The sequence below is a fragment of the Marmota flaviventris genome, chromosome 3 (genome assembly GCF_047511675.1).
Source record: "Marmota flaviventris isolate mMarFla1 chromosome 3, mMarFla1.hap1, whole genome shotgun sequence".
Taxonomy (NCBI): Eukaryota; Metazoa; Chordata; class Mammalia; order Rodentia; family Sciuridae; genus Marmota; species Marmota flaviventris.
Window position 1 is genome coordinate 171,960,426 of NC_092500.1, and position 22,342 is coordinate 171,982,767.

Consider the following 22,342-nt stretch of genomic DNA (forward strand, 5'->3'; position numbering starts at 1 on the left):
TTTTGCCATTTTGTCTTTGAATTTACTCCATTTATAAGCATTACTGATAAAGAACACTTACTTCTGCCATTTTGTCATTTGTTTTCTGTATGCCCCTCGTTTTTTCATTACTGGTTTCTTTTGTGTGTAGTTGACTTTTTGTAGGGACATGTACTGATTATCTTCCCACTTCCTTTTGTGTATCCTACGGATATTTTCTTTGTAGTTATCCAAGGGAGATTAAATATAACATCCTAAAGCCAAGAAAATCAATCTTAAATTGTCACCTACTGGACTTTAATCATACAAAACAATTCCTTCAGCCCACATTGTTTTTGGTGTCATAACTCACATCTGTATGAAACGACATATCCATAAACATAGATTTATATATATTTTAATGAATTTCTCTTTTAAATTCTGCTGAAAATTAAAAGCGGAGTTACAAACCAAAATTAAAACAACACTCCTTTACACTGTCCATGAACTTACCTTTAAAAGAGAACTTTATGGGCTGGGGATGTGGCTCAAGCGGTAGCGCCCTCGCTTGGCATGCGTGCGGCCTGGGTTTGATCCTCAGCACCACATACAAACAAAGATGTTGTGTCTGCCAAAAACTAAAAAATAAATATTAAAAAATTCTCTCTCTCTCTAAAAAAAAACAAAACAAAACAAAAAAAGAGAGAACTTTACATTACCGGGTTGAAGTGATTGCACCTCAAGGTGGATTTGAGGGATCTGGGCTCTTCCAGCTCTCTCCTGGCTCTATTGACTTCATTTGTTCAGCTCAGAGGGGCAGTGCTTTGCCTCAGCACAGCAGGGTTTTGCAATCTCTCCAGGCTAAATTGCAACAACTTGCTTGACTTGGGGCTGCCCAGGAGTCCCAGGCAAGGGCAGGATCTGAAGCCTGTCACCTGAGAAGTCTGAGTCAAAGTAAGCAAGCCCCAGCCCTGCCCCAGGGCCTGCTCACAGGTTACCACCTCTTGTGGCCAGCCCTAAACCTTCCTGGGACTCTGCTGCCTTCAGGATGACCTGGCCACACCTTCCTGTGGCTCATCCTGAGCTTGTCAGTCCTGAGAGTCATTGGCACATGGAAGGAGGCTTCGGAGCCCTGGCAATGGCTCTGCAGCACCCAGGATGGCACTCCAGGCCATCCTTACCCGAGAGGATGATGGAGGCCTCCTGTGTTTGGTTTCTCAGCTTCATGTCAGGAGCACTTTTTTTTTTGCTTTCTTATAAAGACTTCTCTTAGAGAAGTTTTAGCTTTACAGCAAAAACCAGGAAGGCACAGAAATTCCCCGCATACTGCCTGCACCCACAATACCTGTCTGGATGAAGGTAGAAGGTGCTCACAAAAGCGCCCCGCTGTAGAGCATCCGGATAGCTCACAACTCACTTCTCCAAGATCTGGTGGCTGGAGTGGGCCTTTTAACAAACGTTTTAATACCTGTTTTTGTCCCACCTAGATTCAAGGGGGAATCCCTGGCAGGGGGTGGAGTAAGGCCACTTCCCCACTCCTTCCACGCCCCACCCCTTGTCAGATGCTAGGTGGGAGGCCTGGGAGGAACACTCTCTCAGACTGATCCCCACTCAGGCATAAGCCATTCCTCTTGCAGTATGTGTGGTGGAATGCACACGGCACATTCTGCCCATTCGTACCAGTCAGGGATGCTGCTGATATGGGGGATTTTAGTGGAAAGTGCTTCTCAGGTTGAAGTCAAATCAAGAGTTAGCAAAGAATTTCTCCCAGCTCACAGCACAGATTGATGCCAAGGGAGAGGAGCGAGGTCCTGGGTAAGTCATGCTGAGGCTATTTCGGGTGGTTCATTCTAAATGACGTGAATTATAGGACTTGGATATGGTTAAATTCTGCAAAGGGTGAATCACTCTACCTTGGATTAGCCTATAACCCAAAGTTGACGCTCAATGAATTTTTTTTTTTTTTTAGAAGAAACAACCAGTTTCAGTATGCGTGTAGCTTTCTCAAAGGAAACTAAATAGAGGAAATACAGAAAACTTCAGATTTAATTACAAGATCCTTCCCTCAGCTAAAGAATTCAGTTCAGTCTTCCTGAAAGTTCATTACTAATGCTTACACAAAAATTCAACTGAGGGAGGAAACAGCTGCCAGCCCTCTGCACTGGCCGACAACACTGCAGTAGCCTAGAATCTTTGTCCCCACCCACCCACCTACAAATGCTGTACCTCTCTCTCTGGCTTTCCCCACTCTCACTGGTTCCATGAGGCGTTGTGTGCGTTCTTTGAGTTTACTAGGTATTTCCTAAACAGAATGTGTATGTTTATGCAAGGGGTTTAGTCACCCTCTTTATTACGACTTTGTACTAATTTGCTCATTAATAATTGAGCACCATAAAATCACACACCAGAGCACCCGATCTGACCTCCGCTCCACACGCCAGCACAACAGGCTCCAAATTGCAGTGGCTGCAGAAGCCATGAGATAACAGGGTGGCGGGTAGTGAGGAGGTTCTTACTCAAATCTAAATACAGCCGCTGCATGCTGATCCAAGAGCTGAGCTCACTCAGAGACTGTGCTGTAACTCTTCTGTGATGCTGTTTCTTTAGAAAAAACAGGTCTCAGCCTGCTTCTGCCACTCAGGGAGCAGAGGAGGAGGGGAGAAATAGGGGAATGGCCTGTGCTAGGAAACAAACGCTCACTTGGGTCTTATCTTCCCAGGGCATCAATACTTCCTACAAACCAGAAGAGGTTCTTTCTTTCACAGACTAGCAAACAGGTTTTAAGAAGCTGACTTGCCTGATTTCCCACTAACCACCTGACCACCTTAGGAAGGAGAATCCACTGAGAATTTCTAATGTATACAGCATCCAAAAACATTTTCCACCACATATGAATAATACCTGTAACACACATGAAGGACACAGCAACAGGAAAACTTGCCCAGGTGGGAGCAACTGACATGGCAAGAGCAAGGCCAAGAGCACAGAGGTGGGGGCTATGATTGCAAGCAGAGGGGACAGGGTCAGGGTCTAAGGATCAGCCCAAATCTAGTTACAGAAATTGCAAGAGGTGCTTCTGTAAAGGGGATGAAAATAATGGTTGCCCACGGGGTTGTCTGGATTAAATGAGTTGACTTACTCAAGTGTCTGGAGTAGGGCCAGGCACGGACAACCTCATCTAATAATTATAATCTATTAAAACAAATAGCAAAGAAAAGAAGTTTGCTGCAAGACAACATGGAAGAACCTTTTTTCCTGGGAACCTACCTACTTTTCCTCTTAAGAGTGAAGGATGCCAAGGAAAGCATTGAAGAATATAAAAATAGGTGAAATTTTTACCTAGAGAGATGTTTCAAGGTAAAAATATATGTACTGACAATTTTTAAAAAGTACTGGGGCTAAGAAATGCAATTCTCAGGGTGTTTATTTCATTGGTCTAATTCCCACTTAGATCCAGAAAACTAAGTGGCTTGAAAGACACATGGAAAAAACAAAGCTGGGGATTTCTAGGGAACACAGTCTCTGTCTCTGCACATCAAATGATCACACTGTCCACTCCTTGCTAAGCATGGGCTCATCCTCAGGACACCATCGATTTTTAAGTCATCCAGGAGTACTTTCTGCACCTGTTAAGGTAATAACAACCTGTTTACATCCCCTCTGCAGAGCCACATTCGAGGAAGTAACCTTGACTGTATGGACTTCCTAACCCCAAAAAACAGGGCCTTTGCTCCAGCTCCTCCCAGCCCCTGCTGACAGGTAGACCAAGTGCCCCTCACCTGCCTCCTACACACTCCCACACACAATTCCCAGGTTGTATTCTCATTTGTATTGATGAAATTAACACAAGGCAAAATAAATCATTCCTGTGTATTTGTCAGAACAGTGCCTTTGGGTCCCCAATACCTCCACTCCCTCCTGGATCTACAGTTTCATGTACAAGACGGGACAAAGGACAAGCAATCTGTAACTTGTGAAGGAAAGCGGGACTTGGCTGGCCTGGGAGACTCGATCAAACACATGAGTCCTCATGCTGAGTCCTTAGGAATCTGCTCCATGTGGCGGGGCGGGGGTGTCTTTTTAATGGTAGGCGCTGTATGGTGTTCTTAGAGACCACACCCGAACACTCTCCATGCATTTTGTCTATTTCAGGGACATGCTTCCTATATAACATTTGACCTTGAGAGTTAAAGTCAAGGGCAAAAGGTCAGAAGAGCATGAGTGTTGGTTCTGCCACCAGCAGTGATCTATAGATCAAGTGGAGAAGAAAGTGAGCCCAGGCCTCCCTGCCACACCCCATCAGAAGCAGGGCCAGTGGCACAAGACTGCCCCAGCAGGACAGGAAGCAGGGCATGGGAAGGGACCAGGATAACCTAGAACCAAAAACAAGAAAGCAAGAAACAAGAGCTCACGAGGATGAGGAGGAAGAGATGAGTGAGACTAGCAGGGGAGGACCCGGCTGGGGGGACAGGGCTACACTACACAGCCCACACCTGCGTTTGTTTTTCGAGCCTGCATAGGCAGGGATGGGCCAGGCACAGGAGTGCAGGCCAGCCCGTGGCAGGAAGAAGTGCAGACATCACGGGGCATCACCACCTGGTTTGAGCAGGGCTGACAGTGTCTGATTACGTACATAATGTTTACACTTTGAAGAACTTCCATTTGGCGGTCCCAGCCTGGAGATGCTGCAGGGACATCAATTTCATGGTCCTCGCTTCTCAGTTCTCTGAATCTTATGAGGACCTCCTGATCACTACACACGGAGCAGAGCCCACCATGGGTGATTTGTGCTCAAGGACACTGAGACAGACTCACATCTGACTCTGCACTCGGTGTAGGAACTGCCAGAGGCCTCTAATGAAAGCTGAAAATCAACTGTCTCCAGAGTCAGTCTGTGGGTGAAAGACCGCAGCACACACGGCTGCCACTGCTCACAAGAGAGGAACCAAAGCACAACACAACAAAAGCCCTCTCGCTCGGGAATGCAGTCATGTAATTCCTCCTTGGCAGAAATGTATGGCTGGCTACAGAACAGAAGGAGCTATCTGACTCTAAACCTCTGCTCTTAATCCCTTAATTAGACCAGGTCCTTCAGAAGGAGCACGGTCGTGGTTGCTGGAGGAAATCAGAGCAAATGCAGACAGGACATCGATGTGCACACACATGCACTCATACACAACTGTGTGTGCATATGAATACACACAAACACTCATGTGAAGGGCTCAGAGTTTAAAAAGACATTTATTTGTTTATATAAAGAGCCATGATCTGGAATGCTAAAACTGCTCCCCCGGGACAATGACTTGGGGAAATGTGGCGAGAGGGCGAGACTCGGCAATCCACGGGCACGTTGAAGGATATGCCCGAGCTGCGTGGGGCTGACAGCTCTGACTCCAGGCCAAAGAGTTTGCCCGGCAGCACAACAGCGGAGTGGTCGGAAGGCCCGGGCTGGCGGGAGTTCATGTGGAAGCTGCCGCTTCCTCCTCCTCCTTTTTCTTCTTCTTCTTCTTTTTCCTTTTTTTCACCGTGGGACCTTCGTTGTCCAGTGTGGCATCTGCAGCCACCTCTGCTGGCCTCTGTGGCTTGTCCTTTGCTCTCCTCTTTTTGGGCTTTAGGGTACAATCCTGGCCACCAGGAGGTTGCACACAGCCCTCAGCAGGGACCTCTGAGTGCTCATCCCCACGGGGCCCTCTGGGCTGCCACTCGGCTGGCCCTCTCTTCTTGGCCACACAGCCCTGGCTCTCGTCCTTTTTAGACCGCTTGGCCTTGGGCTGGGAGTAATTTTCGTCATGGTTGTCTGCCGCCTCTTTGTTTTTCTTCTTTCTGCTTTTCCGTTCCACCTGGGTCTCCGAGAGGCCAGGCTGGGGAGCTGGGAGCCGGGGCCTGCTCTGGAGCTGGGCCATCCGGAGGGCAAAGTACTCCTGGATGGTGAAGGCGCTGGTGGTCGTCGTGGAGGTCTCGCTCCCGTCTGCAGTGGAGGGGCTGGGACCGTCCTGCTGGGGAAGAGTTAAGAGGTGGTTAAGCTCAGCTGTTCATTCTGCGCAGCAGCCAGAACCCCGCATGGAGCCAGCACGCCTGCACCTGGGGGTGAGGCTCAGCAGGCTGCCGTCCCCATGCTGCCCGGCTGGACAGTGGAGCACAGTGCACGGTGGCCACACTAAGGGCAGGAGCTAGAACAGACACCCGCACATAGGAAGCCAGCTGCACGCTGCTTGGGAGAACCTGTGAGCACACACTTCCCCAGCAACCATGCCATAAATGGTGACTCAGTCCCCAGTCTCATAAATAAACCAGGGAAACTGCAATGCTGGAGCTCTGGGTCTTTGTTTGGTGTGGATTTTGGCTCCATCCTGGAATACACAGATCCATGCATGCTGATGCAGCGATCTAGCTGTGCCATGTGCAGATTAACCCCCCTGTGAGGACAGGAGCCAATCTCAACCTGGACCTGGCTTGTTGGGAACACCTTTTTTCTCCAGCCAAATGGAGAGCATGGCCATGTGGCAGCTGCTCCCGGGGAGACGGCACAGTTTGAAGCTCTTGTGTCATCCTCCTCCCTGAACGAGCAGGTCAGCCTGGGGGTCCCCTTCCCTTGGTGGGGATGGGGAGAAGGGAGACGCCCCGTCCCTCTCTGCCACCCATGGCTGTGGTCGCCTTGCTTTTAAACTCGAGGAACTACTCACTCGTAAGCAGCAGCTGAGATGAGGTGAGGTTTGCCTTTTAATTTTAAATAAATCCATGTAGCAGGAAAGCTTGAGAAAGGAGACAAAATGCCTAGCACAAGAATTTGGGATAAACAATGAACTCCACACCATGTGGCTTGTGGCTGGCTGGCTGCTGGTGGTGGACATGAATGTGTGAAAAAGGTCACTTTCTTCAAGTTGAAGACTTCAAGGAATATGCTTTAAGAAAAGCCAACGTCTAGAAAAATTCTGCCCACAGACACAATTACAATAATCAAGTCACTAAACTATAACCTTAAAGTCAGGCTCTCCCACTGACCTGGTCCCTTCCTTCGTACTCATTTAGTCTTAGCAAAAGAGGCTGCTGAGCTACCCTTGTGTGCTGGGGCCTGGGGAGGAGTTTCTGAATAAAGGAAGTAATTTCTAAGTCAGGACTCTACTGACTATTCTGACTGGCTGGCAATGCTCTGCTTGTGCAGCTGACTTAATTCTAAACCAACGACACAAACAGACCCTGTATTTTCTTGTCATAGTGGCTCTCAAAAACCAGCTCAGTGGAATCAAAAGTAATTGTCCTGTTTGACACTCCAGCAGAATCAATATTACGTCAAGGGAAACTGGGGCTCAAGTGGCCACTGCCCCAAAATGTCCTTACCAAGGGGTACCTTTATTCTCATGACTACTTATCAAATCAACAGTAACCTCATTTTGTATTGCCTCTGAGCTAAAAAAATAAAATCATGTATTCAGTTTTAAAATTTCAAAAACAAAATGTAGAACAGTGGGATAAATACCAAAATTTTGGGAAGAAGTGTCAATGATCTATCAGCATTCAATTTTTCCTAGAAACACACTAAGTAATTTTGAGAATAAAAAAATAGCTGCTCCAGGAGACAAAATGAGGTCACCTGGCCTTTCCATCCCTGCAGTGCTGACTAGGTGCTGAAGTTCTGCATGGCGGCATGGGGCACCTTCTCCAGGCTCTTGGTGCTGCCCCATCATGCTGATGGACAAGAAGGACCTCGCTGCCCATGTAAGTGCACCCTTCATGACCATCCGGAGCATGGGTGCTGGGAGTGCGGTCCACCCAGGCAGCAGAGGTCTCAGGATGGTTGCTCTGCCACATCAGACCCTCCTCTCCTCATCCTGACTAGCCATCACTGCCTCCTTAATCCCTGCTTTTAATAGTTTAGTTGGGGGAGCTGACTGTTGGTAGCAATCACACCAAGAACATTTTTGAGTCAATTGCTGAATTCAGAGGCTCTTTGTAATCCCAGAAGATAGGTTTGTTCCTAAGCAGCTCTTTTGGTGACAGAACTCAGGAGCCCCAGGCCACTCACATCAAGCTCAGCAGGTCACAAGACAAGCTACCGTAGTGCCAGCACACAAGTCTTACTTGTCCCTATGTGTAGACAAACAACCTGCCGGGGAGTGCTGGTCAGTGATGGGCCGCACCTGCTCCTCCACAGGAGCAGGTGTGGCCTTTAAAAACCCATGGACACAAGTGAGGAGAATGCAGAGCTCCGGTCCTGCAGGAGCGGTACCCAGGACTCACACTACTCACCTGAAGCGGGAAACCCAATTTCACTAGACTTTATACACTACAGTGAATGGGGACTGAGAAAAGCATCAGTTACTTTTTGAGTATTCTGAAACAGACAACTGGCAGCTTCACAAATGTCCAGTAAACACAAAACACATCCTCAAAAAACAGTCTACTATTTTAACATGACTTTCACAATTTTGTCAAAGAATGTTCCAGTTTGCTAACGGTGTTCTAAAAACTAGTAAAATACACTTACAAAACGTGAAAACCTCTGGTTCCATATAAAATACCACCAAGGGAGATGCATCTCACCAATCACCTTGCCAAACACTGACTTCAGCTGAGGGATCCAGGAAAAATCTTTTTAAAAATCCCAATTCCTGCTGTCAATTAATGAAAGTCCTTAGACAAATCCCATAACCTCTTTGGGCCTCAAATACTTCAAGTAAGGTTCAAAATAAGGTTAAATTAGTGACTTCTGAGGTCCCTTGGGCGATCTTGTGGAGCACAGCAGGGAAGGCCTGGAGAGGCAGCACAGGCAGGCAGCAGAGACAGCTCAGTCACAGAGACCCCACCTGGGCCTCAGGCCACGAAGAGGAGCAGGAACAACTGATGGCTGCACTGACACCTGAACAAATGTGTTCACCACCAGAAAGGGAGTGCTGGTCCACACACCACACCCAGTACTAGTGTTCCCAAGAGCTCAGAGAGCCAGATGCTGCTCAGTACCAAATCCCATGTAAGAATGCATTTGAAAGAACTGACGCAAAGTAGAGCTTCATTTAAAATATGAATTTATTTTAAACCTAAGTCCCAAGTCACAGACCCCTGACCATTTAAAGCCAGAAGACCCTCATGGGACTTCAAGCTGAGTCATGTGAGGAAACTGCACTGAAGTGACCATCCCCAGGAGCACTGAAGAAGGCGGCCAGGCACTTAGTCATGTGGCTCTTGAACAGCTCACAGCCACCCGGGAGAGGCACTCTCTCCACCTTACAGGGGAGGAAGCAGGATTCAAGGCACATCATTTGCAGGTCTCACGGCCAGGGAGTGACAGGAGGGGGACTAGCCACCAGGCTGCCATGTGCAGTGTGCCTGCTCCTTCCCCACCCTACCCTGACTTTTAGCCCACATTGTCACCTTTCCTTCCTTCAGAAGCCATCCCAACACTGAAACACATGACCCAGGGACCAGAGTCCATGCCCAGATGAGAGGGACAGAGGCTAAGAAAAAAGTCAACAGAGACACCACTTTTGAAGGAGACCAAAAAAAAAAAAAAAAAACAAAACAAAAAAACCTTCTCTGTTTGTAATTCATAAAAATAAAAAATATCCTCAAGTCAAGGTTAAGAGTGTCATAATTTGCTGGGCACGGTGGCGCACGCCTGTAGTTATAGCAGCTCGGGAGTCTAAAGCAGGAGGACAGAGAGTTCAAAGCCAGCTTCAGCCAAAGCAAGTCCCTAAGCAACTCAGCGAGACCGTGTCTCTAAATGAAATAAAAAATAGGGCTGGGGGTGTGGCTCAGTGGTCAAGTGTCCCTCAGTTCAATCCCTGGTACCAAAAAAAAAAAAAAAAAGAGAGAGTCATAATTTGTCAAATTAGCATGTAAATTTATCTGACAAAGTCTGTTTTAAATCAGGAAGTAAAACCCAAGTCCCGCCTTCTACCTGCAGCAAGAATTTCTCTTGAGCAACTGCCATTTGGGAACTCCCAATGCAGGGGCTGGCTATTGTGGTCCATTCCAATACTAGCTCTCTCTGACTCAGTATCCTCATTGCAAATAGGCAGATTCAAGTGGTTCATGGGTATATAGTGTGAGCCATGTTGAGAGCAGAAGAATCAGAATGCCTGAGTCCGTCTCTGGCAACCTGGGATTGACAACGACAAAATGAAAGCAAGCGGATGGAAGCAAGGGAAAGATGCCCTGCAGAGTGGGACCACTGAGAGTGAACGTCACACCCTCTGAGGTCCATGGAGGATATCGGAACCATGGATGCCAACTTTTCTCCAACATCTACAGAATTATGAGTTTCTTCTTTGCTTCTTTTAAGTGCTCTATATGGAGGCATGGAAGCTAGAAGCGTTGTCCATAAAGGCTCCTCTGGGCGTTGGAGAACTCTGCTCTTGTGACATTCAGACAGGTATGCTGAGATGGATCACCAATAAATGGCCAAATGGAGGGGATTCTTCTTATTCTCAGAAAAATGCTGTCAGTCTCTTCTGGGGCAAGGAAAGGAACCAATTTGCAGTGAGGTGTTTGGAGCAGACGCACCACATGTGTAAAGTCAGACTGTTCACGACAGACACACCTGTCCAGGGACAGGATTTCAGAGGCAAAGCCTTTCAACGCACAGGTCTTCCTCGGATGTTACTACTGATCTGAAGTGGCACGATGATTCAAGCTTTCTGATTTGCACATTGAGACCCAGAGGTCACTGCACAGTCATCCTTTCAATGAACTTTTCTCATTGAAAGAAAAGAGTAGACACCCAGAACTCAAGGGTACTGGGTTTAGCAACTGGGTCATTAGCTCTGCTGGCTACTGCCTGTGATGAGCACACGCCTGCTTCCACTGCAGCCTGTCATCACCATGTGCTGGATTAGTCTGTGAAAAGTTAAGAAAGCTCGGCAAGGGAGTAATCTGAAAAAATGTTCCGTACATCTCCCAGCAGAACAGTTCTGACAAATTACATCTGGAAGGCAGAAATGGCACCCATCCATTTCAGGCAGATAAATCCAAATCCAGGCATGAGGTGACCTTGTGGCTCACCAGGATGAAGGTAATGCTGAGACCACTGAGCACCCAGTGTGTGCTCCACACCCTCTCTAACTGATTGGGCAGCTGTACTGACTTAACCACTCACTGTGCTGGCCTAAATGTTCTTTTAGGTTCCTCGTTTGAACTTCTTGAAGCTAAGTGTAAGACCATTTCTTTCAACAAGTCAGACCCCTTGTGGAACCATCTCTCATTACTTCCTATGACTGGCAGTTAGTTGCTTCCATCTTCTGTTTTCACATAATTTGCTTTGCAAGCATCTTCTAAAGGAAATAAGTTTCATTGAGCCGGGACCATTTATATTTCATTTGTATTCTATTTCACTCTCTAATGGTGAGATTTAAGGAAAGCACCAAACATCAAACCTGACTGGATCAGGGTTGGAAGAGCTCCTGCCACCACCCACTGAACCATATGCTTTGTATTTGTCATCAGGGATCTGTCTTCACGTTAGGCAGGGCCAATGTCAGGAAGGGGTGGGGAGGGTAGGAAGCAAAGAGAAATCAGCAATTTGTAGTACCGTCTTCCGAATCAGAGAAAACCATTTACTTCTAATTGGATGCAAAATGCTTCTCTCACTCTGCAAGGAATGCACGCGTTCCAGTTGGTGTGTCTGCGGCTTACTCCCTGTGGCCCTTAGCCACACACAGGAACTGGGCCAAATATCCCTGTCTCCCTCTGGTCAATTATTCTACAAGTTACCATGGTCACCCTCCTGGGAACAAGCTAACCGGGAAACTGTAAGGTGGTACGGGAACTGTCACCCTCCTGTGGGGCGGGCTGAGTACAGCCATTCTTGCCAGACTGGAGAGCAAGAGAGCTCTCGAGCAGATGGCGCAGAAGGTGGCAGCGCACCTGAAGATGGCCAGCAGTGGGGAGGAAGCTCCACGGAAGCCCAGACAGCAATCTGCGAAGGGCACCTACTTTGTGTCTTGGTCTGACAACATGAGCTCCAGCTGTGGGGAGTCATCACAGAAGGTCGGCCGCCGAAAGGCAGGCGGGCAACAGGTCAAAGCTGTTGGTGGGAAGCAGGGATTGTGCCCTGCACGACCACTTCTTTTCCTGCTCTCCGTGTCACCTTCCTGGTTTCATGTATTTCCTTCCTGGTTTCTAAATCAGTGAAAACAGTGTTTTACTGAAAGAGAGCTCCTTTCGTACTCCAGGTGTGAAAGCATGTACTCTTATCAAGACACCCATCACTCACATTTGGAATTAGGTTAAAAATACCAAGTCTTGGTAATAACTACCTCAGGGAATCTGCCTGGGAGACATAATCACTTTTAGCATTAGCAAGTGCACAGAGCCTAAACAAATAAATAAACCCCCAACACTGAAGAGCAGTTTTGATTTAAAGCCATATTAAAGTCAAACTCTAACAACAGAATGAGAACTATGCCCCAACTGAACTGGGAAATGCAGGGAGGACTGCTTGTGCCCCCACGTGTGCACAGGTACAGGAGCACAGCACAGGCAGTCAGGAAGGCTCTCCCTAGAACACGGACTAACAAACTATGGCTATGGGCTTTTCTCTGTATACCCCAAGAGCTAAGAATCAGAGTTATTTTTACATTTCTAAATAGTTCGGGGAGGGATCAAAAGAATATTTCATGACATGTGAAAATAATATAAATTTCAAGTTACCAGGGTCCACAAAATTCTGAATTTCATCAGTAAAAAAATTTGTGAAAATATGTTTTCTAATGCAAGTACACATAACAGGTACTAAGTAAATATTTGCTAAATAAATACATGTATTATAAAATTAAACAAATTTGTTCTACAACCAGTTGGCTAAATAGCCACTACACTGAAAAAAAAATTCCAAATCATTTTAAAACAGTCATTTATACACACCCAAAAGGATGTGTATAAAAGAACTGGCTCCCTAATATACTGAATCCATTTTTTTCATAATCAGGTTAATGATATTTCTGTGACTACTTGTATATAATGGGAAATAGGCAAGTTTATTATAAAATATGATCTGCTTTTGTGAGAACTGTTCAGCTGGCTTTGAATAGTGATGCTGGCAATTCAGATATGTCAAAAAGAAGCTGTAAAGTGCTTCTTTTAAGTGAAAAGGTAAAGGTTCTTAACTTAATAAGGAAAACAAATTAGATGCTGAGGTTACAAAGATCTATAGTAAAAATAAATCTTGTATTGATGAATTGTGCAGAAGGAAAAAGAAATTCATGCTAGTTTAACTACAGCACCTGAAATCGCACAGACACAGTATGCGATAAGTACTTAGGTTAGGAAAGGGTTCAGGCATCCCCTGGGGGTCCTGAGACATTCTTGCCCCTGATGAGGGGGCTACAGAGCCACAGGGAACAGAAGGGCTTCAGGCCTGGACCAAGTCCTCCACCTGCGCCTCCGGCAGTGATAGAACGCCTCCTTGCTGAATTACGCCTCTCAACAGCAGAGAGGCTGCTGACTGTGCTGGTTTTCAAGAAGCAAGGGACAGGAGTCAAGGAAAGTGTCACACATGAAGTGAAGTGACCCCAATCGATGATCTCCTTTTAATAACTGGAATCAGAACTCTGCTAGGAATTCAGACTCCAAGAAAGAAACTGGACATATCTCAGGGAAGAGAATGGGGAACTAGGAAGCACAGAGTATCTTGCTTCTCGCTGGCCTTTGGGAGAGAAATCAACAATGCCAATTCCTCACAAGAACGCCAATGTTAACAAAGCTGATCATTTATTTCTTCTTTTTCTTTCCCTATTTGCTAGTCAGCTGCTCCGATGACCACTCATTAAGAAAAGCCAACACAGACGTGTTTTACAGGGACGGTTCTGCATGGCAACCCCCTCTCAAGGCACTGGCCTCAGAACACTGCCTCCCCGAGATCCCAGGCCTGGAAAGCTGCCGCCACTCACTGGATGACATCTCACAAGGCCCTGGCCATCAGAAGACAAATGAGGTCCTCCAGAGCTAGAGAAGATCAATGTCACACAGGCACAACCTCGCGGATGGAGTCTAAAAATACTCCAAATCGACTGTATTTTGTGATTCTAGGTCAGCTGGTTCTCTCCACCAGCTCTCCAGAGGCGGACAAACAGCTGCAGGAGGGCCCTCCTCCATCTCACCACAGAAGGCTCAGCAGCTTAAAAGATCCTGGATTCTTTAGAGAGCAAGATCATTTAGATCACAGGAAAAAGAATGTATGTTTATGGAATAATCTGTCAAAATTATTTTTAAGAAAAAGGCAAATTAATTTAGACTAATATAGTTGACAAGAAAAACAGGTCCCCCCTCTCATTTTTAAAAATTTTCCTTTTTTTCCCCCTCTCTCAATTCTTACATATTACATGAGGCTATTATTTCTACAGACTCTGTAACTTACAAGAAATCAATGTAACAAGTAAAAATATTTAAAAAAGGGCTGGGGATGTGGCTCAAGCGGTAGCGCGCTCGCCTGGCATGCGTGCGGCCCGGGTTCGATCCTCAGCACCACATACAAACAAAGATGTTATGTCTGCCGAAAACTAAAAAATAAATATTAAAAAAAAATTCTCTCTCTCTCTTTAAAAAAATCTGTTAAAAAATATTTAAAAAATAGTTTTAGAAGTAAATTTGGTAGAGGAGTTTATTCTTAAAAGGCATTAAAGTTAGTAAGAGTAAATTAATTCTGAATTCAATGAGTTGAGTTCAATGAGTCATGTTTAAATAGTACAAAAATAATATACCATTTCATGTTAAATATCCTCATCACAACCAAAAATACACTGGAACAATTCATTTTAGAATAAACAAACAACAACAAAACCAACTATAAAACACTTCTATTAAAGAAAAACCCTAATCCATTAAATCAAGATTACAGTTCAAAGGAGATCAAGAAAAACAAAGTTACTACTATTAAATATACAATCCCGGAATTACTGCTTCTCTTGATTTTACACAGCTATGATTTTTAAAATTTTATAAGCAGGAAAGACATTAAAACTTGAAAAAGAACAGGAAATACTATCCCCCCACCTGCTCAGAATCCAAAAAGATTCCTTAAAGCCGTGAGTGGTCTTTTGAATGTGACAAAGTGTGTCTGCCTTCCCTAAACGGCCAGCCCTGTGGAATACAGTGTCCTAATCAGAGTCTCAAACCATGAGGGGTGCAGGGCTAATAGTTTTTTTTTTTTAAATCTGCCTTTTTACATCTCCAATCCACCATAGGCCAAGACTTTTGTAAAATACAAGGGGAAAAAAATCAGAAAGATTGGGAAAATAAACCTTTCCAAATACAAAACACAAATTCCAATTTATAAAAATGACTATCAGACACCTCCAAAAGCTCTTAAATGCTTACTCTTAACTTCTGCCCTCACCCTGTCCTGGACTGGTCTACACACCTGCTCTGAGCGGGTGCTGCTCCTCACTAGGAAGGCAAGCAGGTGTGCATGTCCACCTGGCCATCAAAAGACCCAACCATGGCTAACAGAACGTGTGACCGTGGACAGGTCCCTGGTCTCCCTGGGCCTCAGAAAGAACCACTAGCCAGCCGTGGACGCACAGCTACTCTTACTGTGTCAAAGGCAGATTGAGTGCCATGTGCCCTTCTTCAGAAGAAATCTTACACAGAAGTCCACGTGCACAACGCACTGGGAGCTCTGATGTGGCCAGGCTGGTGGGATCCAGAGCTCATGTCCTAGCACGCAGACTTCCCCTGAGTCCCCTCATGAAGGCTCCTGAGGACCTGGAACTGGATGGAACACAATACAGCTGTACTTTTTTTTTCTTTTGATTTTGGTGGGGCTGGGGATTGAACATAGGGGCAACTCGACACTGAGCTACATCTCAAGTGAAATCTTTTATTTTGAGACAGGATCTTGCTACAACACTAAGGCTGGCCTTGAACTTGTGGTCCTCCTACCTCAGCCTCCCAATTGCTGGGATTCCAGGAGCCCACCACCTGGCACAACAGCTATACTTTTTAAGGTCTGCTGCAATTCTGCCCTTCGTGACAGTTTGGGTGATTTCACAGCACTCAGTGGCAAGAGACTAAGAACCTTTTGAGTAAACTGGGCCTTTAATATTATAAAACACATGTGATTCTTAAACTTGTCATTAACTTTTGGACTTTGGACAATTTTCTGTCAGAATTCTCCAGCCAATGAATTTCTTCAAACTGACAACAAACATCAGCCCTGGGCTCCCCGATACTGTAAGTCTGAAGTTGCAAACCAGGACCTCCTGAGATGCCCAGTGACCGACAAGGGAGAATCCCAATGCTGGCCCATGGTGGGGGACAGCGGTGCCCAGATGCTTCACCTGAGCCCCCCTCCATGCTCCTTCCGATGCAGGCAAAAAGCAAGGCTCCTTCACCAGCCCTGCCCACTCTCCACACTCTCCAAGGAAGGTTCCTTTCACCCTATTTTCATGACATCATGGGCTGAAAATCTGGGAGAGAATGTTATTTCCACTTTCCTGGCAGAAGGGAAGGACAGAAGGAAATGAGCTAGTATTTCACTCTTCTGCATGAGGCCATCTGGGTGTCCATTCCTTATTATCACAAAAGCTCTTAAAACCAGTTGCCTGATCTGTCAACAAACAAAAAGCCAAATCTAATCCTTTCAGGCCAAACCTGTGTCTTGGCAAAACTCTAAGCAAACACAGCAGCCTGCCCTGCCCAGCCCTGGATGGCCGCAGCCCTCCCTCGGCCCCGACCCTCGCCGCCTGTCCTCTCCTCTCCTCTTCCTCACCAGGGCCTCCTTGCGAAGCTCATCTAGAGGACGACGTGCACTTTCAGTGGTGCTACCCAACTTTCCAAACACCAACGACCCACTTTCTCCTGTTCTGGCTCCTCTGGAAAGTGAGGCGGGCCCAGCCCTGTCTCAAGTCCCTGTTGCCAGGAGGTGGCTCGTTTATGTCTCTGGTCCTGGACAGGAAAAGGATGCACTCTCGGCACTGTGTGCTGGGGAGAGATAAGACCTGAGATTTCTGTCCTCAGCCCCTTATCAGCTCTTCCTGCAACCTTCCAGAGCAGACAGCGCCATGACTGCAATAAACTCAGCCAGCTGGGGGGGGGGGGGGGGGCGCTGGGCTGGGAGTGGCTGGGGGCCGAGAGGTAGGGAGGGTATAGGATGGGAAGAGAGAAGGGTTTTTGCAAATCTTAAAATGGCATGGCCCAGCGAGAACTGCTATTTTCTTTTTCTAAGCACAGAGTGTTCATCTGTTGTTAAAGCTGCTGCAAAAGGGATGGACATTCTGTGTCTTCTGTCCTGGCGGGAATGAGCTACCACATTGCTTGCTCTGAACCCTGCCCCAAAGCCCTGTGCTACCCGCTCCTGGGCACACAGCGCAGGTGGTCTGCAGCTCGGTCCTCCAGCAGGTGTCTAATAAAGCCCAGCAGCGCAGGGCAAACCTTCTACCGGGATAGGCCCTCCATTCAGACAACCTGTGTTTTCTGGGGCCAGGACACGCTTGCTTGCCGGGACAACTCCAGCCCCATACAGCCCAGGAACAAGTGAGGCTAAGTGCCACTCCTGCAAATGCCGACCTGATGCAGGGCACAGCAGGTCACTCCCTTGGCGCCAAGCATCATCCTCTAGAAACCCCGCCTCTCTGGGGGGAGGGAGGAGAGGCCGACACAGCTGCTGTAGAAGGATCTAGACTAAGCAGGAAATCTGGGTAAACTGAGTAGTTCTCGGGGCCAAACTGAGACACTAAACCTTAGATTTATTCTGGTTTAAGAGGGTAGGGCTTTTGCACATCGATGTATCATACATTTTATATAAAAATGGCAGAAGTGGAGTGGGGAAGGACTGGGTGAGCAGCCCACTACCAACAACAGCTGCTGGGGACTCGGGAGAGGCCACACTTCCCGGGTGTCTCATTATTAAAATGGGAATATCTGTTCCCAGGCTGATATCATTCTATTCAGGAATGGAAGGTGGCAGAGAAACAGCACGCCAAGTCTGAAGGCCCCCCACAACCTAAGCGATCTTTAGGACCAGTGCAAGCAGCAGGGCTGCTCTGTCTCAGCAGGAGGATGACTACTGTGAAGATGAAAAATCTGGGAGTTGGGTTCCACTTGAAGTTGGCCTCAAGTTCAAGCTAAAGAGCAGCAAATAAATAACAAATATAATCAAGAGAATTAAAATGGAGAACACAATCAGGAGTCAACAGGTATATGATAAAATCAAATTAAAAAAAAGCAATTCCTAAAAATAAAATGAAAATGAAAATAACTTGTTTCTATAACCAATTGGTTGAAGAGCCACACACAAAGGAATCACAGTTTTAAAAGTTATTTCTACATACCCAAAAGGATATGCCTTAAAAACAAAAAGAGCTGTACCCCAATCTTCTCAACCCATTTTCTTTCTTTTGCGTATAATCAATTTATTGGCATTATTTCTGAGACTAGTGTATATACAATGGGAAATACACAAATGAATAATGTGATACAATATCTCAAAATTTGTTATTTTTAGATATACATAGTAGTGGAGTGTATTTTGACATGTTATACATACATAGGGTATGACTTGTTCTAATTAGGATCCCACTCCTGTGGTTGTGCATGATGTGGAGTTTCATTCGCAGTGTATTCATATATGAACATAGGAAAGTTATGTCCAAACATTCTGTTATTCCTATTCCCATCTCCCTCACTTCCCTTCATTCCCCTTTCTCTAATCCACTTAACTTCTATTCTTCACTCCATCCTATTGTGTTAGCATCCCCATATCAGGGAGAACATTTGGACTTTGTTTTTTTGGGATTAGTTTATTTCACTTAGCATGATAGTCTCCAGATCCATCCATCTACTTGCAAGTCAGAAAGTCATTGTTTTTTATGGCTGAGTAATACTCAATTGTGTATATATACCACATTTTCTTTATCCATTCATCTGTTGAAGGGCACCTAGGTTAATTTTATAGCTTGGATATTGGGAATTGAGCTGCTATAAACAATGATGTGGCTGCATCACTACAGTATGCCGATTTTAAGTGCTTTGGATATATACCAAGGAGTGAGATAAGTGGGTCAAAATGGTGGTTCCATTTCAAGTTTTCTGAGGAATCTCCACACTGCTTTCCATAGTGATTTTACCAATTTGCAGTCCCACCAGCAATATAAGTGTACCTTTCCCCCCACATCCTTGACAACATTGTTACCTTGTATTCTTGATAACTGCTATTCTGACTGGAGTGAGACGAAATCTCAGTGTAGTTTTAATTTGCATTTCTCTGTTAGAGATGTTGAACATTTTTCATATATTTGTTGACCATTTGTATTTCTTCTGTGAAGTACTTATTCAGTTCCTTTGCCCATTAATTGGGTTATCTATCTATCTATCTATCTATCTATTTTTGAGTTCTTTATATAACCTGGAGGTTAATGCTCTGAGGTGCAGGTGGCAAAGATTTTCTCCCATCCTGTAGGCTCTCCATGTTCTTGGTTTCCTTTGCTGTGAAGAAGCTTTTTAGTTTGATATCATCCCATTTATTGATTCTTGATTTTACTTCCTATGCTTTAGGAGTCTTGCTGAGGATGTCGGTTTATAGGCTGACATGATGAAGATCTGGGTCTACATTTTCTTCTATTAGGCACAGGGTCTCTGGTCTAATGCCCCAGTCACTGACCCACTGTGAGTCTGAGTTTTGTGCAGGGTGGTATCTCATTCTTAGTGTGGGTAAAGATAAAAGATAATGCTGTGTGGTTCTGAATTTGAACTGGCATTGTAAGTATAACCCCCACCCCATTTCATCTATATAACGAGGTGTAGGAACAAGAATAACTAGAAACAAATGAACAATCCTAATGCCTATATTGTGGTCTCCAAATATAATTCATCACAAAAGAGGAATCAGGGAGAAATGGGTAACTCTAGTTCTGGAAAGCGAATATATGGAGCAGGCCTGGAAACAGACCAGACTGAAAGGAAGTGACCAAATACCACTTGGGGTCATGCCAACAGGATCCGGGTTGTTATTTTCATATAGAAACACCACCAGATTTTGTATATTGATTTTGTAGCCTGGAATGTTATTGAATTTACTTATAAATCTAACCATTTTTTTTTTTGGTAAAATCTTTGTAGTTTTCTACATATAGGACTATGTCATCTTCTAAAAGAAATAATTTTACTTCTCCTTTCCAATTTGGAGGCCTTCTCTTTCTTTACTGGTTTGAAGGCTCTTGGTAGAACTTCCAGTACTATGTGGAACAGAAGTGGCAAAGAGGGCATCCTGGCCTTGAACCAGGTCTCAGAGGAAAGCCTTCCAGCCTCTCCCACCAGCTGTTTGGTTAGCTGTGGGGTTTTCTACAAATGTTTTTGTTTCAAACACCTTTTATTCTGTGTACTTACTGTGTGCAATGTGAGAGACAGTGAGGTGATTAACCACAGTGAAACAGATGAGCATTTCTGTTGCCTCCCGTGGCAACACATTCTCCCCATGGCAGGAGCAGCTGTATTGTCATTTAGCAAAAACCCTGAATATGATGCGCTACCCCCAGGTTGCACATTAGATCTTTAAACTTGTTCACCACACTTTGTGTCTTTTGACCTACCTCTCCCAACCTTGCCCTGGGTAACTAGTACTTTACTAGTATTTACTAGTATCACTCCTTTTTATGTTGAGGAACTTGGCTTGATACCTACACCCTATCGAGAGGATGTTAAACTGCTGAATGCCTCTTGTGCACCGACTGAGACAGTCGTGTGGCTTAGTTTCCACTAGGTCCATGTGACACATGTATCATCTGGTTGATGTATATATGCTCAATCAAAGGAGCTGGTAAACTGGATTTCTGCATGCAAAATAATAAAACTAAACCCTTATTTTACTCCATATACAAAAACTAACTCATAATGGAAGACCTGAAACCATAAAACTCTTAGAAGAAAACACAGGGAGAAAGCTCCTTGATTTTGGCTTTGGCAATGACTTCTTGGATATCACACCAAAAGCTAAGACTACAAAAGCAGAAGTAAATAAATGCAATTATATCAAACTGAAGGCTTCTGCACAGAAAAGGACACAATGAAGAAAATAAAACAGCAACATGTGGATTGGGAGATAATACCTGCAAACCATACATCTTATAAATTAATATTAAAAACGCATAAAGAATGCGTACAATAAGAAGAAAACATAACCTGATTAAAAATGGGCAAAGGATGTGAACAGAGATCTCTTAAAAGAAGACACAAGTAGTCAACACGTGCATAAAGATGGTTAACATCACTAATCATGAGGGAAATGCAAATCAAAGATCACTTTTTTGTAATAGCTATCAGAGATCACCCCTCATCAGTTAGGATAGCTAGTACAAAAAGATAACAACGGCTAGCAAAGGCGTAGAAAAATCTGTATCCCCAATCATGAGAGCACAGACTGGCACAGCCAGTATGGAAAACAATATGAAGGTTTCCAACAAAATTTAAAATAATTACCATGTGAACCAGCAACCCTCCTTGGGGTACAGAGCCAAAGGAGACGAAATCACCACCACATAAAGATATCTTCTTGCTCTTTCTTCACGCAGCAGTGTTTACGACAGCCAGGATACAGAAGCAGCTTGAGTGTCCGCTGACAGATAAATGGAGAAAGAAACACACACACACACACACACACACACACACACACACACACAGTATTATTCACCCAAGAGAAGAACCCGTTATTTGGCACATGGATGAACTTGGAAGAAATTATGCTAAATGAAATAAGACACAGAAAGAAAACTATTGTATCATCTCACTTATTTGTGAAATTTTTTAAAAAAGCCAATAGACAGTAAAATACTAGCTACCCAGGGCAAGGTGGGGAGAGGATGTGGGGAGAGGTAGGTCAAAAGACACAAAGTGGGGGCTGGGGATGTGGCTCAAGCGGTATCACATTCGCTTGGCATGCGTGTGGCCTGGATTCGATCCTCAGCACCACATACAAATAAAGATGTTGTGTCCGCCGAAAACTAAAAAATAAATATTAAAAATTCTCTCTCTAAAAAATAAAAAGACACAAAGTGTGGTGAACAACCTGGGGGTAGTAGTGCATCATATTCAGGGTTTTTGCTAAATAAGAATACAGCTCTCCTGCCATGGGGAGAATGTGTTGCCAAGGGAGGTGACAGAGATGCTCATCTGTTTCATTGTGGTTAATCACCTCACTGTCTCTACCTTATAACATCACACTGCACCCAGTAAGCACACAGAATAAAACGTGTTTGAAACAAAAGAAAGTACTCAGGAAATGACTGAAGAGGCTTGCATTGGCCAAAGATGGAAAATTGATCATCAATACTGATAATGACTGCAATGCACTGAAACAATTCAGATGTATTTCAAACCATGAGTGAAACAAAAAAGAAGTCCTGGGCCACCTTTGGAGAATACTAGAGAACTTCCACATCATTTTGAAAATTGTTAAGAA

General features: G+C 45.1%; 1 protein-coding gene across 3 annotated transcripts in view; it reads right to left on the minus strand.

Annotated features, from left to right (window-relative positions):
• Nucleotides 1-5,180: 5,180 nt before the first annotated feature.
• Pinx1 (PIN2 (TERF1) interacting telomerase inhibitor 1) overlaps nucleotides 5,181-22,342 on the minus strand; it is a 67,786-nt gene continuing 50,624 nt past the window's right edge. For 2 of the 3 annotated variants that reach the window (XM_027927199.2, XM_027927197.2), the window contains one exon: nucleotides 5,181-5,954. In XM_027927199.2, the coding sequence (XP_027783000.2) occupies nucleotides 5,418-5,954 (537 nt within the window). In that variant the 3' untranslated portion in view covers nucleotides 5,181-5,417. The remainder of the gene's footprint in view (nucleotides 5,955-22,342) is intronic. The other variant, XM_027927198.2, reaches the window with a different exon arrangement.